The following is a 19,031-nucleotide window of genomic DNA, read 5'->3' on the forward strand; positions in this document are numbered from 1 at the left end:
ACCCTCAAAGAAGTCGAGAATAAGAGCTCTAATTGGGTTGGAGACATCTGGGCAGAGGAGATAGTTCATACAGCAGTAGTTCTGTTGTGAATTAAGAGAGAAAGACAGCAGGACACCACGCTCATTCACCCAGACATCCATTCAGAAGTCTTTTGGATTATTTCAAGCGACTTAGTCCAGCGAGCAGGAGATTTTCAAATTGAGGAAACACCCCTTAGTCCCAATCTGTCATAAATCCCCATTCCAAATGTCGAAGACTAACGTTACCTCGCTCTGCCAATTTTTCCCAAGTTCAACTGAAAAACTCCCAAATCTCGATCCCGCCGCCGTGGGCAGGCAACTCTCATTTCCCTCCCGGTTGGTGTGAAGTCTGGCCGCGAGGCCGCCTAATTCCTACGGGAGGACATATAAAAAGGGGGCTTGATTTAACCTCTTGTTTCCTAACCAACGTTCTCCCACCGAAAACCTTCTGAAAATGAAGTTGTCTCTCCAACATTTTTTTTTTACACCCGCACACATCTATGCAGAAGCAGAAAGGGCCAAGCAGAGGGGGGAAAGTGTCTTTCCCTCCTAGGTAGAATAAAGAAGCTTTGACGATAGATCGGAACCGAGCCGCCTCTCTCGTTCCCCCAGCAGCCCCCAAACAAGACTCATCACGACGCAACTCAGAAAACAAACGCCAGACTCAGGTGAATAAACCCGTCTCGTCGGAATGGCAAAGAGACCAAACCCGGGAAACCCCCTTTCCGGGACGAGGTTGGGAAAGGAGGCAACTTCTTGGATCGCTCGCTCGCTGCGCTCCTTTGGCGCAGCTGAGAGTTAGAAACGAGGTGGCTCAGTGGCTAAGACTCTGAGTTTGTCGATCAGAAAGGTCGGCGGTTCGAATCCCTAGTACAGGTCTCCTGCGTGAGCAGGGGGTTGGACTAGATGACCTCCAAGGTCCCTTCCGCCTCTGTTACTGTTACTAGAAACGAAGGGCAGGAAAGGGCAGGGTCCCCTTCCCGCCAAAAAGTCAGGCGATCAAGCCCTCCAGAGCCACTAAGCGAGGTCCATCGCCTCGATGGGACAGCCGCGGGGCAGCCCTTTTTCTCCAGGGTGGGTAGGTGGGAAGAGAAAGGAAAACTCACGCTTCTCTCGGAGGTGCCGGCCTGAGAGATGGTGCCATTCAGCCCCACGAGAGAAGGCAGCGTCTGGGACATCCAGTTGGTGACCATGGCCATGGTGCTGAGCACGGCGCCGATCTTCAGCAGCGGCACGGTCATGTCGCCCCCTGCCTCATGCCCCTCGCCCTCCGGCGACGCAGCCCCCCTCCCGGCTCATCTGCCCATCAGGAAGGCTTCCGCTTTCCCGGCGGACCCGCCACTCCGCCCAGACCGCTGAGCCGAGGAAGCGGGAGCTTCTCGCGCCCGTCCTTATAAAAGAGCCGTCCTCTGTGACGTCACAATGCCACCGGCCACTGGCCGAGCCCGCCTCGGAGTGGGGAGAGGCGGGAGGAGAAGCCAGACTCAAACGAAAAGGAACAGAAGGAGCGAGCGAACAAGACTGGCAAGCTCGGACTGCGGGTTTCTCAAGAGTGAAGGGTGCCGTCCTTAGTTCCTTACCCTACCTCGGAGTGAGGTACTGCTGGCTGCAGGCCTCCCTCCCTGCCAGTCTCCTCTTCCTCCTCCTCCTCCTCAATGAAACGCAGCAGGAAATCTCATCCAGTCTCTCCTTAAAACTCCTGCACCAAATACCAGTGAGCTTCATTTCTACAGCGCTAGACAAGGGTTTCCCATTTCCCTGTCTGCAGACCTCCCTCCCTCAGCCTCTCTGAAATTGATTCATTTTTCTTGTTTCTTTTCTTTCTTTTCTTTTCTTTTCTTTTCTTTTCTTGCAATTTATATGCCACCCTTCTCCGGAAGGACTCAGGGCGGCTTACAAGATAAAAATTCAACAATATGAATTAAATATAAGTGAAAATCCAATTAAAATTATTACAATATTAAAAAACCCCTTCAACGGTTTTAAACCAAAGGATGGTAGACAATGGCTTAGATCTTCTTGGCAGTGCGTTGCCAGAATCACCGTTCTCCCATATGCGTGTCAATGTCGCCCCAGAGCCAGTTTGCCAAGCTTTACCCCCATTGAAAATTCCTCTTTGTCCTGCCCTGTTCTCCTGTTCTAGAGATGTTCATGGTTCATCCACTGGAATATCTTCTGGAGTAGGTTTATACTAAGCTTTCTTGCTCCAGTAAGGCCTGTATTCAAAATTAATCAGTTCTGTTCTGTTGTGCCTATGCTCCATGGATGTGCAGTGCATAGCTAGAGATACTTACCAGGCAGTAAATCTTACAGAATTTAATGGGTTACCTTTCCTAGTTACATTTGCAAAATCCTTCAGTTCTCAACACTCCTTTCTCAAATTAATTTTTGTGTATAGAGGAGTGGCCTACTTAATAGCAAATAATATAGAGTCAAATTCCACTGGGCATAATTGGATTTAAATATGAACATATCACATTGCTGCATGTTCACTATCCTGGAAATATTCACATGGAGGTAACTCCTTCTACATTCATTGGGCAGATAGCCCAATTCTAAACTTAACTTATAGGCTAAAACTATGAGTTTTACACAGTTAAACCTATCACACACAATGGAATTTGCTATTGAGTCATTAGCTCCATTCTATGAATTCCAAATGACACATTGTATTAGAGCACTCCACATTTGGGGATGTCAAGGCAGAAATCAACAACACTGTGATTATATTATTATTTGGCCACTTAATTTTTTTTCCTGGCTATGAATGGATCATTGCCTAATTGCATTCTGACTTGATCCTACTGATTTTACTTTCACTTTTACAATTGAAATCAGGTCACTGTAATCCCCATTCTGCATATGATACAAGATAGACAAGCTGAGATGGGATACCAAGTGATCGGCTTTGGACTGATCCCTGGAAGCCATAGAGATTGAGTTTTCAACGTAGCACTCCATCCAGATTACTCTGAATCTGAGCACAAAGGTAGAGAACAATTTGAAATAAAATAATAATAATTCAAAGAGATGTGGGAATAGTTGGCCCAATTTCCATTATCTAAATTAATGCTGTACATACAAGATAGTAGACATATGATTATAAATACCTAATATATAGATCTTTCAAAATGTTTCTGAAGGTAAACACATTATTTGAAAGGGCTTAGGAAAAAGATGCTGCATTGCCACAATGCTTAATTTGATATGCATTAGATAGATAGATAGATAGATAGATAGATAGATAGATAGATAGATAGATATAAAATTTATATTTTGCTGATAAAGAAATATTTCTTTATCAGCTAAATATAATTTTGATATAAAATGGTTTGTCATGAATGCGACTGCTTGAGGGCTCCTGGATTGGAGCTGAAAGGTGAAAGGGAAGCAGTATGCTCCCTTCCACATGTTGGCGTAGACCAGGTGCCTCGACAGAAAAGTGTGTGTATATATATATATATATATATATATATATATATATATATATATATATATATATATTCAAAAATGCAATAGTGTAGGACAAAAGGGAGGAAAGGTAAGGAAAAATATGTAAGAAAAAAGAGAAAAAAGGTGGGTTCCCTCTTCATCAAGACAAGTAAAAACCATTTCAATAATTTATCACCTTCTCTAATATTTCAATCAAAGATCTCTTCTTTCCCTATCTCTTCTCTTAAGTTAAACAAATTATAAAGCCTAGTCTTTCAATCTTAATGAGCAAACACCAATTAAGAGTTACCACTAATCAAATAAATCATTTTCATATTCCTTTGCTTTTAACATAGTAACGTATCATTTTATCTAAAAATACAACAAAACATTTCTTCCAATATCTTATCTCTTATAGATAAACAAATCTTTAAAATTCTTCAAAGGAAGTTTTTAAACACCTGCATTAAGACCTATCAGAAATAGCAACATATTAAAAAATATATTTATCTTCAATTCCTTCCAGTAGAATCTCACAATTTAATTTCTTACCATTTTGTCTTTGTCTCCTCTCAAAACTCCTTTACCAATATAACACGTACCAGAAATAATAACATCTATATTTTAACAAACAAACAAAAAAACCCTCTCTTCTTCCCTTATCTATAAATAAATCTTTAAAGCCTTGCCATTCAGTTCTGATCAAGAAAAACACCATTAAGAACTATTAGAAAGAACATCCTATCTATCACATTGACAAAAGCTATATGGAAGTCAAGTAGCCCACATGTTTTGTTATGTCGATTTTCTGGTTCATTTTATTTCAGAACTCCTTACATTTGCCTTGCCTTGCAGTACTTAAAAGTGAGAAGGCAGTTATAGTTTAGGAAACCAATCCCTTCAATTTCCCTCTATACTGGCCTAATGTGAATCAAGGGCAGCTTTTTCTCAGAGAAACAAAATCTAGAGACATTGGTATCTCTTCAATACTCATAAACTGAATTCTCTCAACAATCTTTATTTTGTTCTTTGCTGGAATACAGGATCCTCTGCATACCTCCAATGGCTCTTAGTCAGTCAGCCATGAGGGAAAATTGGTTTCCAGCTCAAATAGAAAAAATCCCAGTACGGGCCAGGAATCTCCTCACTTAACAATGGAACAGTATCCTGTTTTTGTATTTGAGAACATGGTTTTCTTAGCCATACTATCTAAGCACTAATGGTCATATAATGGGGAGTATGTAGAGATGTGATTTAAATAGCAGTATCCTATAGCTGTTGTCCTGCTTGTTCCTGCAGTTCCTTTTCCAAGCGGCAAAAGCTGCACAAACTCAGATGTAAAATCTACTGACAAATTTAAATTCAGAATCACTTGATACAGAGTTGGGTAATTTGCACTTTCTGAGAATGTTTCTTTGTTAGGGAATTCCAATTCCTGACAGTGAGATTAGCAATACAAAAAAAAAGATTGTCAAACTAAGATACTTGTCTGTCAGTCTTGCCTATGCTTTATTTGATTTAATTCAATTTCAGCACCACATAACACTGGACAGCTCACAACATGAGGAAAAGAAGATAAAGCACAATGAAGTAAAGAAAAAATATAATAAAATTAATGAAGAAGATTAAAATCCAGACAACTGACACCAAAACGTATGTCAAATGTACCCAATACATCAGACAAGGACTTTTATTTACCCTACCCCAATGCCTGAGTGAACAGTAACGTTCGCCTTCTGGAATACTATCAGAAATATATTTGTAAAATAAAAATAAACTAGGCAAAAGTTTTCAGCCATGTAGATTTTGATTGAGATATGCAGTTGAACATACGTCCAGGTAGATATGCATAGTATGATTCATTATATCTGGTCTATTAGAATGAAATACACGAAACCATGCAACATTTTGCTGAATTGGACTTTCTTATTATATCCTTAGATAAAATTGTTTACCCCGTGACATAAATCTTATGAATGTGCTTATGAAGGAGGAGAAATGATTTAGACTTCTTTCCACATTGATAGGGTGTTTTAATAATAAACAAGCTTAGAAAATCCTATCACTTGGCTACAAGCATTGAGCAAGTTACTCACACTGAATTTACTTCCCATGTTTCAATTTCTTTCTCTTTGCCTGTGTGTATTAATAAGATTTTCTATATGATTTTCTTTTTTTATTTTTATTTTTATTTTTAACATGTCAAAGTTTCATTTTCAATTAAACAGTGTGTGATTTCCTATATGATTTCCTATAACACTTTTAGACTTCACACCTTGGACAGCTCAGTTTCAATACAATGTCTGTGAACTGAAAATAGAATCAGCCAGTTTCTGAATGTTGAGAGTCAAACTTTTTCAACATACAGAGTCTCTAGAATAGAAATATAGCTTGCCAAAGTTGTTTCTTAATGGCTTTTCAGACTATTTATTAAACGTGGGCCCACCATGATTGCAAACTGTGGGCACTGGCATAGCAATTCTTATAACCAAGTCCAAGAGGATGCAACATCAAAACAGAAATTGCAAGTCGTTTAGCATTATTTCGTTTTCCTTTTTCTACACCTTGCCATAGTGTATGTGTTTGTGTATGCATGTGGGCATATTAAGAAAAGCAATAAACATAAATTGACTGAAATACAGACAAGCCAGATGCAATGAGCTACCAGGGTGCCAACTGGCTAGGAGCTTATTTATACCCGTTTTCCCAGGAGGGCATAGTTGGGTAAATGTTAAGCTCAATTATATTGCTGTCAAGACTCCAGAATTCCACTTAACAGAATGAATAGGAAATACTGGCTATTGAAGGAAATGCACTACACCACCTAAAGTTGAGAGATTCCAGATAGTTCTTCCATCCAGGTTCAAATCTGACTTAATTAATGTTTCAGACTCATATGGCTTAGGACCTGGGTACCTACAAGACCGTCTTTTGCCACCAATAGCCTCCCACCGACCAGTTCGTTCTCACAGGGAGGGACTACTCAGGGTACCGTCAGTCAGATTATGTCGACTGGTGACTCCCAGTGGGAGGGCCTTCTCTGTGGGGGCTCCAACCCTTTGGAATGAACTGCCCCCGGAGATACGGAATATCCCTGATCTCCGTGCTTTCCGCCATGCCCTCAAGACCCTGATGTTCCAACAGGCAGGGCTAAACATACAAACATGCAAATGATTTTTAAATGTTATCTAATTCTGGGTTTTATTTAATTGACCAAACTAAGTAACAATTTTAATTAGCAATTTTATGATGTTTGTGTGTCTATATTTTTCTTGACTGTACACCGCCTTGAGTCCTACGGGAGAAAGGCGGTATAGAAATATAATAATAAATAAATAAATAAAATATATCTTCATATCCTATCCTGGGGACAATGTTACCTATTATTATTACCTGTTATTTTTGAGATGCTGTATTCAACGCTGATTCTTGGTTTTGTGAGAGAAGGACAAATCCAAACAAATAAAGGGCATGACTAAAAGGTTACATTATCAAACTTGTGCAACTGCCATTCAGCTATGGTTGAATTCACATGAAAAGCCATATCTTCAGATCAATGCTGTACTAAGGTGGGCATTCCCTATGTGTCAACTTGTGAATCTTTCCTGACCTGCTCCCGAGTTGCCATAGGCAGTGGGATGGGAAATCGTGTCTCACAACTGCACCAAAGAATTCACACCTCAGTCAAAACAAAAAACATCCTAGCCAGTCGAAGTCAAGGCCATCTCCACTGAGACCTGCAACAGCCAGAGGGAGTGACTTCTACGACCCATGAAATTGCTTCATTGGGGAATGTGACAGGTGACACACCTTGTGGGGAGGGGGCAACAGGATCAGAGGCAAGGCGTGAACTGAGTGAAGTCAGAGCTGGCTTCACTTAGGTCGTGTCGACATGGCACTCCTAATAAAAAACTGGATTTTTCTTGCCTTGAGGCTCCTGATTTTATTAGGGCATTGGTTGGAACCCTGACACTACTATTCTATCATTTTGTGGTTAGTTCAGTGAAAGAAACCAGTCTTTACTGATCAATTTTAACTAATTTGCTATATCAGCTCATTATGCTTTGCTTTGCTGGTGTGAATTGCTTTGGAGTACAATCTAGTTCAAAACATAGGAGATAATACTTCAATGTACTTCAACTAATTTTGCACTGATTGCATATAACCACCACTGCACATTTGCTCTTCCTCTGTCTGAATTAAACAAACAAAAAAAAATGGCTCCAAAGGCTTGAACTGATCTCAACATTTCATGATAATTTTGAAGTATGATAAGGATTTTTGTATTTTTATCGGTATACCCTGGAAGAGGAACAGTATTTTGGGCAAGATATTCATTTTTATCACCGCCACTCTTCCCATCCATGAAATTTGAAGGTTCTTCCAATTTTCTAAATCTTTCCCAACTTGCAGCATTAATTTTTCATAATTAACTTTTTTGATTGAGGAACCTCTTGCTGTTAACCAAATCCCTAAGTACTTTATTCTCCTTGTTATCTGAATATCTGTAGTGTTCTCCAGTTCTATCTCTTGTTTTTTAGTAAGGTTTTTTGTTAGCAATTTAGATTTTTTTGTTAATTTTTAGACCTGCCACTATGCTAAATTCCTCTATTTTTTTAATCAATTTGGGGCCTGATTGTAGAGGTTCCTTGATTACAAAACCCAAATCATCTGCAAAGGCTTGCAATTTATACTCTTCATTTTTTTGTTCCAGAGGGCATTTTAAGGTAAGAGTAGAAAAGATTGCAGATTGTATCAGAAATGAAGCTTTCCGTTGTCAAGAAATATACAAAATGAGATAGCCATAGGTATGGGGTCATTTGCCAACAAAATATGTTTCTGAGAATGGTAATTACTATATAATTGTGTAAAACACATTTTTCCCCTCATGCTTGGTTTTGTTCTGTTAAAAGAAGGGACTATTCTGAGGAAGTTCTTGGGATGGTGAATAGATGAAACTTATGGGTTAAAAATATATGCAATGTTTCAAAAAGAATTCATGATTTCAGTTCAGTCCTCGTGTACAGGGAAAAATAAAAATAAAAAATAAAAAAACATAATAGTATTTTAGTGAAAGCTGGCTCGGTATAGTGGTTAAGGTACCAATCTAAAAACCAGGAGACAGTGAGTTCTAGTCCTGCCATGCATGAAGCCATCTTGGTGTCTTTGAGCCAGTCCCTCTCTCTCAGTCCTAGGAAAAAAAAGCATGGGCAAAACACTTCCAAAATCTTGTCAGGAAAACTGCAGGAACTTGTCCAGGCAGTTATCAGTAGTCAAGACTAACTTGAAAGCACACACATACCAAAATAATAATAATAATACTCAGTAATGGCAAACTCACCTAAAGCATTTGCAAACTTTACAGACTGTTAAGTTTTGCTGATTGCATAGTAGTTCTGGGTGAATTTACATAATATTCTATCTTTAGGCAGTCCAAAAGTTCTTCTGCTCACAATTCTGTATCAAGTAAGCAACAGGACTAATAACCTAGCATCATGAATGAGGAAACTTTCAAAAAGAAAATAATAATAATAAATAAAAAATGAGAGGAAGTTGGGAAGAGATCATGTTTCCACTTCAAGACCAACAGTGACATCTAGTGGCTTCCATGCAAGATTTCAGAGGTAAAGAATCTCTTCCTCTAATCTGGTGGCTCAAAATATTGGCAATCTTTTTACAAAGCTAGAAGCCTCCCACTTTTTGCAGATTGTGGTTTGCTTTTGAGAACTGGGGCTCCTACATTTTTCATAGTTGCACAGAAAAAGGAAACACAGGAGTCCTTCTTTGAATGACAACACAACCACACCAAGTACAATTCCTCCCAGTAAAGTGGTTATTACACCTAAATATGCTTGTCTTCTTTAGTTGGCAACATTGATACTCTTACTTAGGAATAACACAATTTCAATGCAGACATATATCCTGTTTCCCTCAAAATAGGACATCCCCTGATAATAAGCCCAATCGGGATTTTGAGTGCATCGCAATAAGGCCAAGCGCTTATTTCAGGGTTCAAAAAATATGAGACAGGATCTTATTTTCGGGAAAACACAGTATTTTTAAAGGATTCTCCATTTTCCCAGAAAAAGAAAAGAAATAGGCTAAACACAAAACCAAACACCTTCTCTAACATGGAGATGCTAGGAAATAGGAGGGCTAGGGGAAGAGATAAGCAGCAAGAGAAAGAGTAGAATCAGGGTGGAGCTGACATTTTCTTGAAATCATTTCTTAGCTATTTTTCACCCAGACCTCTCAAAGCAGCTGAAAAAAATATAAAATAATTAAATTACATCATTCAAGTATGAAATAACTACAAAGTATATTGTGGGTGTCAAACTCGCCACCTCATGTTGCCGTCATGTGACGTTTCACAATGTTTTCCCCATTCACAGAGCTGGGATGGGCATGGCCTTCATGTGACACATCTGGCCCACAGGCCGCCAGTTTGACACCCCTGCAGTAAATGATTAATCTTTGCTACAATTCTATCTTCTCATCCTTACAATTCTGCATCGTGGAAGAATGTCACCATGACATAAATGGCTCTTCTGTTGATTAGATCTAGTCAAGTGGCACCACTTGAACATCATCGGCATTGACAAAATCACCATCAGTCAATTGCAAAGGGCAGCTTTACTTAGAACATCTTGTGATATCTCAGGTCCTTTGGAAGGACTGAATAGGCAGACAAAACTGCCAAATCCTGTTTAAACATTTGGTTGACTATGTAGCAAACCATAATAATTTATTAAATGTATATACTGCTTGACTCCTAGTGGCCCTAGGAAGTGGCCCAAATGTCATACTGAAATGCTCAAGAGATATTAAAATGATACTAAAAAGATATTAAAACTAGCTGTAAATGACAACTTAGAATGCATGTATATTCTATTCCTTTCTTAACTGAATTGTAACTAGACCAGAGTTCCTCAACCTTTCCAGCTTTGCGGCCTGGTGTGAGAGGGGAGAGGGGATGGTTCTGTGTGAGCGGTGGGCAAGTGCAGTCAGCTCCATTTCCATGAGCAGTGGGCATACACACCTGCCACTCATGCAAATGGAACACATGCTTATGTGCTTGCTCATTGCTTACGCAAGTGGGGATTCACATGCATGTGTGCGCTCACCTTCTACTTCTGTGGCCCAGTCCCAAGTGGCTCAAGGCCCAGTAGTCAGTTGTGGTCCAGGGGTTAGGGACCCCTAAACTGGACAACCTTTAGAAAGAGTATTGACTGAAAATTTATTGACTTCAAATAATCTTAGCAAATGCTGCACAGGTCCAGACTGTGATAATGTGGACCTAAAATATGGGTCATAATGAATAAAACTGAGCTCCTTTATAGGAATTACTTAGATACGGTATTTTTTGGACTATAAAACGCACTGGAGCATAAGATGCACCTTAGATTTTGGGGAGGAAAGTAAGAAAAAAGCTGATTGGGGGTGGATCAGCCTCCCAGAATACCTCCCATCAGCTGTTCCCAGAGGTAAACTTTAGTAACAGGTTCATTGGTTGTGAGCTCTGCGCCTTGCTTTTTTTTCAGCCTCTCAAACGGAGGTTCAAGAGTCTGAAAAAAGCCTCTGAAACCTCAATTTCGGAGGCTTTCTTTTCCAGACGCTCAAACGGAGGTTTGAGAGGCTGAAAAAAGCCTCTGAAACCTCCATTTGGGAGGCTTTTTTTTCCAGACCCTCAAATGGAGGTTTGAGAGGCTTTTTTTTAGCCTCTGAAACCTCTGCTTCAGAGGCTGGGCAGGGCTACATTTGGTGTATAAGACACACGCAAATTTTCACCCTCTTTTAGGGGGAAAAAAGGTGTGTCTTATACTCCAAAAAGTACGGCAGATTTCTCCCTTCAAGAAGTAGAAAGATTCTCCCTTGGAGGGGGAGTTCCAACCTGAAGTCCCCCTTCACATCTACAAGCCACCTGCCTGTCTGAGATCTAGAGGTTCCAGCAAAAGGAGGAAAAATCGGTAAGTCCGCTGTAGCTCTACCAGATTCAAATCCTTGTTATTACTAAGCCATTTGAAGAAGAGAAAAATGTACACTGCTACTATGTTTCCAGGGATGAGGCAGGAAAAATTCCTGGTTAATATACCAAACCTTCCAAGAGACTTAGTTTCATAAGTACTATTGCCTTTCCCTTATTATAGTGAGTCTCTGTATGAATGATATATAGAGCTCAAGGAAGTGATATGAGCTCTACCTTTCACTGACTTAATTCCTGACTCTCCTGGCTAGTTAAAAAAAGGAGGGAACTAGTAGTTGGATGCAAGCAGTAGTTTTAACTCACTTATTGATAGTTAAGGAGGTTCCAGCTGTCTTGAAGAGGTGCTGGCCTACCCAGTCCTCAAGTGGCCTTCCATAGATACAACAGTAATAGACACCAGTATATCCAACCTCCCTTTTGGGGAAAGATTGTGGCAACAGTGATGGGCAACAATTAGAAACACTCTGAACCAAACAAATTATTTGGAGATTTGGCAGTCAGGATTCAAGGCAGGTTATGGGATGGAACAGAAATTGCATTGGTTGCTCTCACTAATGACTTGTGGGTGCAGTATGGGATGGTGGGAAGACCATCCTTCTTGTCCTGTTAGATGTCTTGGTGGCCTGTCGTATTGTTGATGATAATATCCTTCTGGGTTTTATTTAATTTATTGAGTTGTTCTTCTATTATGATTATATACACTCCCAAGCAGCTCTAGAAAGAATTGGTTTATAGATCTTAGGAGTAAATATTTGGTGTTGAGGGGGAGGGAGTTTTGTGTGAAAAGAGTATCTGTGTGGCATGTGCTCTTAAAACATGTGCAATTCTCAGGGCCAAAAATGTCACTCACCAATGAATTGTAGAAAGGAATATCCAGAATTGAGATAATAAAACTTGTGTATTAGAGCTGCAAAAAAGCACTTGTCCTTTAGCTGGCAGTGAAGAGATAATAAAAATTATAACTCCTTGCTGCCATCTAGTAATCTGAAATATTTTTGCAGCCTATATATACTGTAGAAGCTCTACTTCATATGGTAAATGTAAAAATCTATACTGATAACTTCAACTGCATTGTAGCAATCTTAGTATGAACTGATATTTACAGAGTTTAATGTTGGTTTTACATTAAGAATTTCTCCCTGTACATTTTCAAAGTTTGATATAATAATATCAATAATGATGGGAGTATTTTAGTCAAGGTCAGAATGTACCAGCAAAATTGTTTTTGTACAGCTTGCAACAATAATCAAGCAAGTGTACATTGACAACATTTAAATGCATGTCTTTTCTTCTCTCTGTGATTTGCTTTCATTACCTCCAAAACGATCTTTCGAATCCTTCTCATTTTGTCTCTTAGTGCACTCTCTTTCCTCCAGCATCCTGCAACCGAATACTTAGGCTAAAGAAAGTAAATTGTTGGTTTCTTTTCCTCTGATAAAAGATGCTTGTAACAAGTATTGGATTTTAGAAAGGGACAGGATGTTATGAGGAAGATTAAAAATGGAGTGGGATTCCATCCTCCACAAATTATTTTTCTGTCCTTATTCTCTTCAAAAGTGAGGCTACCAGTAGCAATTGGACCCTCTATTTAATGTTCTATGTCCAGAACCTTCATCATCATTTAAACTATCTACAGAATCTGAACTGATTTCATAAAAATTTCTCCTCCCACCTCTTGCTTTAACTAGTTTATTTTCTTCATTAATTCATTCAATCATTTACAATTCTGGCCAGCTCATCCCCATTTAAAAGATAGATAGATAGATAGATAGATAGATAGATAGATAGATAGATAACATTACATTTATTGATTGATTAGCCCTTGGGCCATATCAAAGTGCAGAGCTCCAGAAGCAAATTATTACTAAAATTTGATAAAAGAAATTTAAAATGAAATTGGAATAAAATACAATTTAAAATGAAATTGGAATAAAATACAATTTAAAATGAAATTGGAATAAAATACAGTCTAAAATGAAATTGGAATAAAATACAGTCTAAAATGAAATTGGAATAAAATACAATAATTTAAGAGATAAAATATGATAAAATTATATTTCGGTGTCACCCCTACAATCTACCCTAATCAGTCCCACATATGCAGATCTCAACTAAACCATTTTTGCTTAAGGACTGTGCTGTGTTAAATGTTAGTTTCAGATTCTGGCCGCACATAAGGTAAGTTGTTTTGATATGGGGATCATATAATAACAATTTAACTCAAGATACATAAGATGGTGTTTTCCACCATTCTGGACCAAGCCATCAGTGTCCGTCAAAAAACCAAAAGGGTTGGGGCATCCAAATCTTAGGGGTGTGGTGCTATTATAGACAGTATCTTCCTGAATCTCTTTAAGATGATGCTGTTTAATTGAAAGGACCCAGACCATGCCCAATCTCTCTCATCACATAGGTAGGCAGAAATAGTTGGAGAAGACTGACTCATTAAATAAACCAAAGATGAAAGCAAACAAAATGCAGATCGTAAAACCCAATGTCTGATTACAAAAATTTATGATGGATCCTTCACAATTGAGTTCCATTGCACATAAGTGCACATTCATTTAGGGGAATGAATAACCCCCCCCCCATTTGTCCCAGTTTTGTAACTCCATCCCCAAAAATTCCTAAAGTTGGAAGAGGCAACTGAGGTCACCTTGTCCACCTTGTCCACCCCAACTTGTCCAACCTAACCTTGTCCAACACTTTGATACAGGAATCCAAATCAGAACATCCTGGACAGATGGCTCTCTCGCTATCATTTGAACACATCCAATGAACAGCAATTCACCATCTCTCTTGGTAACTGGACTTTATCCAATTGCTCTTATGTAGTGGATTTTTTAAAAAAACATTCAGATGAAATCTGCCTTTTAGTAACTTAAATCCCTCATTTAATGTTTCGCATTCTGGAATGAGAGGCAACAAATAGGTCTCAGTGCTCTTCTGATAAAAAAATATTAAGAAGACTGATTTATTCTGGAAATAATCTTAGCACACACACAAACACACATGCCTCCTTTAATTGCTTCCCCAAAGACAAGCACACACAACTCCTTCAATATTTCTTCATAATGCTAATATTCAAGTATCCTGAATATTCTTGCTGTCCTTCTCTGAATCCTTTCCCTGAATTCTCTTTAAAGAATTATGTTTAGAGCTGGAAAGAATATTCGGAGTGGGATCAGATCAGTGCATAATAAAGTGAAATGATTCCTTCCATGGTCTAGAAATTATATTGTGGGATTGATGCTGCCCAAAACTGCATTGATGCTTTTTGCGGTCACATTGTATCGCTGACTAATATTCTGTTTCTAATTTAAAAACCAGATTCTTTTTTTTTATATATGTACCCTAAAAAGATTGAAATCTTTCATCCATTACTTGCACATATTTTTGATATTTTTACCCCCTAAATGAAAAGCTTTGCATTTGTTTTTATTAAATTTCATGTTGTTATTTCGACAAGTATAACTTATCAAAATCATTTAGAATTTTATTTCTGTGTTCTAGGGGAAGGGTGTCAAACTCAAGGCCCAGGGGCCAGATCCAGCCCACGAGGTGCTTAGATCTGTCCCGCAGGGCCGCCCTGGAAACAGCAAAGAACTGGCCCATGGTGCCTCTGCCAGTGAATTCAGGAGGGCCGCCCGCAGCTCTCCCGAGCTCTGTTTTCACTGGCAGAGGGTTGCAGGAGGCCATCACAGCCAAAAACGGAGCTCAGGACCCTGTTTTCGCTGGCAGAACACTTGGGCCATCACAGGCGCCCCCGACATGAGTGATGTCAAGCTGGCATGCCCACCTGGCTAGGCGTCCCCCAAGGTCAAACACAACCCTGATGCGGCCCTCAATGAAATCAACTTTGACATCCCTGTTCTAGGGATGTCCTGTTTGCCACTCCATCAAACTGTGTGTCATCTACAGATGTGATAACCATTTCCTCCACCTCCTCATTCAAGTCATTGATAGGAACACTGAAGAACAGACTAAACCTAAGGGCAACCCGCTCAGTGTCTCTCTCTAGTTTGTTGAAAAACCATTGATTTTCAAGCCAGCTATGAATTAACTTAATTGTCGTGCTACTTGGCCTACATTCAAGTAGCTTAATAATTAAAATGTCATGGGGGTACCTTGTCCAGAGCTTTCCTGTGGTTTATTAGAATCTTCCCAGATATCCATGGCATGGCATAAACCAGGGTGACTGGTTTATGGTTTCTTGGATTCTACTTTTTCTTTTTTTGGAAGGGAAGGTCAAAATTTGCTTTCCTACAATAATTTAATAATCCCAGTTCTCCGGGATCTCTGAGCTAATACAGATAGTCCTTGACTTAAAACAGTTCACTTAGTGACCATTTGAAGTTACAACGGCACTGAAAAAAAGTGACCTATGACAATTTTTCACATTTATGACTGTTACAGCATCCCCACGGTCACGTGATTCGGATGCTTGACAACTGACTCATATTTATGATGGTTGCAGTGCCCAGGTTGATGTGATCACCTTTTGGGTCCTTCTGACAAGGAAAGCCATTGGGGAAGCCAGATTTGTAACAACCATGTTCCTAATTTAACAACTGCAGTGATTCGTTGAAAGGTGGCAAGAAAAGTCGTAAAATGGGGCAAGATTCCCTTAACAAATTTCTCACTTAGCAACAGAAATTTTGGGCTCAATTGTAGTTGTACGTTGACACTACCTGTACTTAAAAGTCCAGGGATTTTATTCATGATACCTAGTATAATGTTTATACTTTTCTCGGTCGCTCTTAACAGATGCAATAGATTCTGTGAATGTTATATTATTGAAAAGCATTCCAGAGGCAGTTTCTTCTGGAAGATAGCTTCAAATGAGTGTTGCCCCCGCACCACCACACACACAAACATGCAGCAGAACAAAGCTGGCAGGAAGAAGGAACAGAAAAGGAACCTGAGATCCAGCATCTCTCACAGAAAATCACAATGATGCACGGGGACATCATGATGCAAATCCCACTGTTACATATTTGTGACCCAATGTCTGCTTCAAGTACAGAAGTTTGCATCATGATATTCACAGTATCCCTTGCATTTCCTTCCCCCGCAGATATTCATGCTTAAAACACCAAGTAGACCTATTTCCGTCAATAATTAAATATATACCTCTGTGTGTGTGTGTGTGTGTGTGTGTGTGGTATATATAGGTGTTTGTGTGTGTATGTGTATGTGTATATGTATATACACATAAAGACCTACGAAAAGAAAAGGAAACAAATACTGTACCTTTACAGGGAGGATACATGGGATGAAGTTGTGGCTAATTGATGAGGGTTTATAAGCCTGAAATAGATCTATCTTAGTCTCTTTAGTCTCCCAATGGGCAGCAGGGAGCTTGCTGGCTGCTGGAGAAAAAAAGCCTAGAAACTATGGATTGGGATTTCACTGAACTAGGGCTGCAGAAAAATCTTGGTTTATGTAGGAAGAATCTGGCTAAAGAGAAATACACATAAAGACCTACGAAAAGAAAAGAAAACATATATATATGTCGGGGATGAAATGCTCCCAGATCGGACTGGATCGCCTGATCCAGTAGTGATTTTTCCCTGTGGTTCAGCTATCCGGTAGCGATAGCCACCCGGGTGTCATTACTTCCTGGTTTTAACCAGGAAGTAATGTTTTTTTTTTAATTTCTGCGCATGTGCAGAAGGTTTTGCGCATGCACAGAAGGAGCATGCGTTTCCAAACTGGTAAGGAAGGTAAGTAGATTTCACCCCGATATATGTGTGTGTGTATGTGTATAAGGTATGCGTGCATACCTTCTGCTCATGCGCAGAAGGTAAAAATAATACTTCCTGGTTAAAACCAGGAAGTAATGACTCCCAGGTGGCGATTGCTACCAGATCGCCAAACCACAGGGAAAAATCGCTACCGGGTCCGATCCGGGAGCATTTCACCCCTGATATATATGTGTTTATGTGTACACACCAGTGGTGGGTTCCTCCCAGTTTGGCCCAGTTCCACCGACCCGGTAGCGGTGACGATATGACATCACTGAACCGGTTCTGCCTGAAACAAGTCTATGAAAAGGGCTGAAACAAGTCTATGAAGCACTTTGAGGAATGACTTCTGCCCTTTCATTCCCCTCCCTTTGGTCTGCTTTTGTAGTTGTACTAAGAATTGCACCACATAAAGTTAAGCCAAAGACTTCCCAGAACAAGAGTTTGATGCATAATATAATAGAAGTAACAGGGGGAAAAATAGCATTATATATGCATGATTAAAAGAATGAACATGTGGCTTCCTGATCAATGTATAGCATATTTGGGATGTACTGTATTTATTTACAGTTTTATAGCCTGAGTTACAGTTCTTGACTTACAACTATTTGTTTAGTGACTGTTCACAGTTACAACGGCACTGAAAAAAGTGAGTTGTGACTGTTTTTCACACTCACATTGCCATGGTCATACAATCAAAATTCAGATGCTTGGCAAACTGGTTCATATTTATGACAGTTGCAATGTGCCCGGAGATGACTGTTTGGGATCCAGTAGAGTGGGAAAGCAAGCCTAAGGCTTACAGCAGACGTGTCAAGCAAGCAGCCCACTGGTCAGATCCGGCCCACGATAGGCTGCGGAGTCAGCCTGCGAGGCCATCCCGGAGATGGCGAGGGACCCGTCCCTGCTTCCCTGGGCATGGCCACAGCCACCCAGTCAGCTGTGATAATCAGGCCATGCCCCCCCCCCCAAGGGCAAACAAACTCTGATGCAGCCCACAACGGGATTGAGTTTGATACCCCTGGCCTACAGGGATCCTTAGGAATGGAAAGCGGAACATGGGCATGGGCCTCTGGTAGGCCTCCCAGGGCCTTCTCCAACCTGAGGCACCTCGTGCTCTGCTTAAACACACTGGGGAGAGCAGGCATGGGAGATCATTAAGCAAGGTGATTGCATGGTTGCCTCACTTAACAACCTTCCTGGCTTGCAACCAAAATAGAAAGGCTCCATTTCAGTCATCAATCGAAGATTGCCTATAATTCAGAGCAGGAAATGGAGCCAAGTATGAAGGCCTGGTCAACTTTGGAGAAGTGAAGTTTGAGACATTTAACTTTTCGTCCTATGGATTCAACCAGTTCTACTCACACATATACACGTATCTTAAGGGAATAAGGATTTAAAGCCAGGACACTGCTGACTAAATTCTGATTTAAGTTATCAGCAAATGGCAGCATTTTATATAAATCCTCCAATGAATTTGATTGCGGCGACATCCTAGTTATTTCTGGCTGCAGCCAGTGATTGTAAAGGAAGTTTAATTCCACTGATTTTAAAGAGAAATGGGTGTATCCCAATGGTGTCATTAGGGTTTCCTTCCAAGTAAATCTGCATCAAAAGCTGTGGCAGATTTTTTTTAAAGTGCTTATTTTGCTTGGATCACACTCAGTATTGTACACAAATCAAAGCATTTAATGGGATGATTCTCTGTGTGTTATTGCATGGAGTTGAAAATTATTAAGTAACGAAGAGCATCTCAATAGTTCCAAGTCTTTGGTAGATGGCAAATGGTAGCAGTAGATCTGGAATAGTAGCAAAAGAGAATGCAATATGTCAGAATGTTGCCATTT

General features: G+C 39.9%; 1 protein-coding gene across 4 annotated transcripts in view; it reads right to left on the reverse strand.

Moving 5' to 3' along the window:
- OLFM2 (olfactomedin 2) overlaps positions 1–19,031 on the reverse strand; it is a 245,883-nt gene that overhangs the window by 178,531 nt on the left and 48,321 nt on the right. Inside the window, exon 1 of one of the 4 annotated variants that reach the window (XM_034419341.3) lies at positions 1,128–1,391. The exons of 2 other annotated variants lie outside the window; for them this stretch is intronic. In XM_034419341.3, coding sequence (XP_034275232.1) covers positions 1,128–1,262 — 135 coding nt within the window. In that variant the 5' untranslated portion in view covers positions 1,263–1,391. Of the gene's footprint in view, positions 1–1,127; positions 1,392–19,031 lie in introns of those variants that run through there. One more of the 4 variants, XM_034419340.3, reaches the window with a different exon arrangement.

This window comes from Pantherophis guttatus, chromosome 2 (genome assembly GCF_059756535.1).
Source record: "Pantherophis guttatus breed Tessera chromosome 2, ASM5975653v1, whole genome shotgun sequence".
Lineage (NCBI taxonomy): Eukaryota > Metazoa > Chordata > Lepidosauria > Squamata > Colubridae > Pantherophis > Pantherophis guttatus.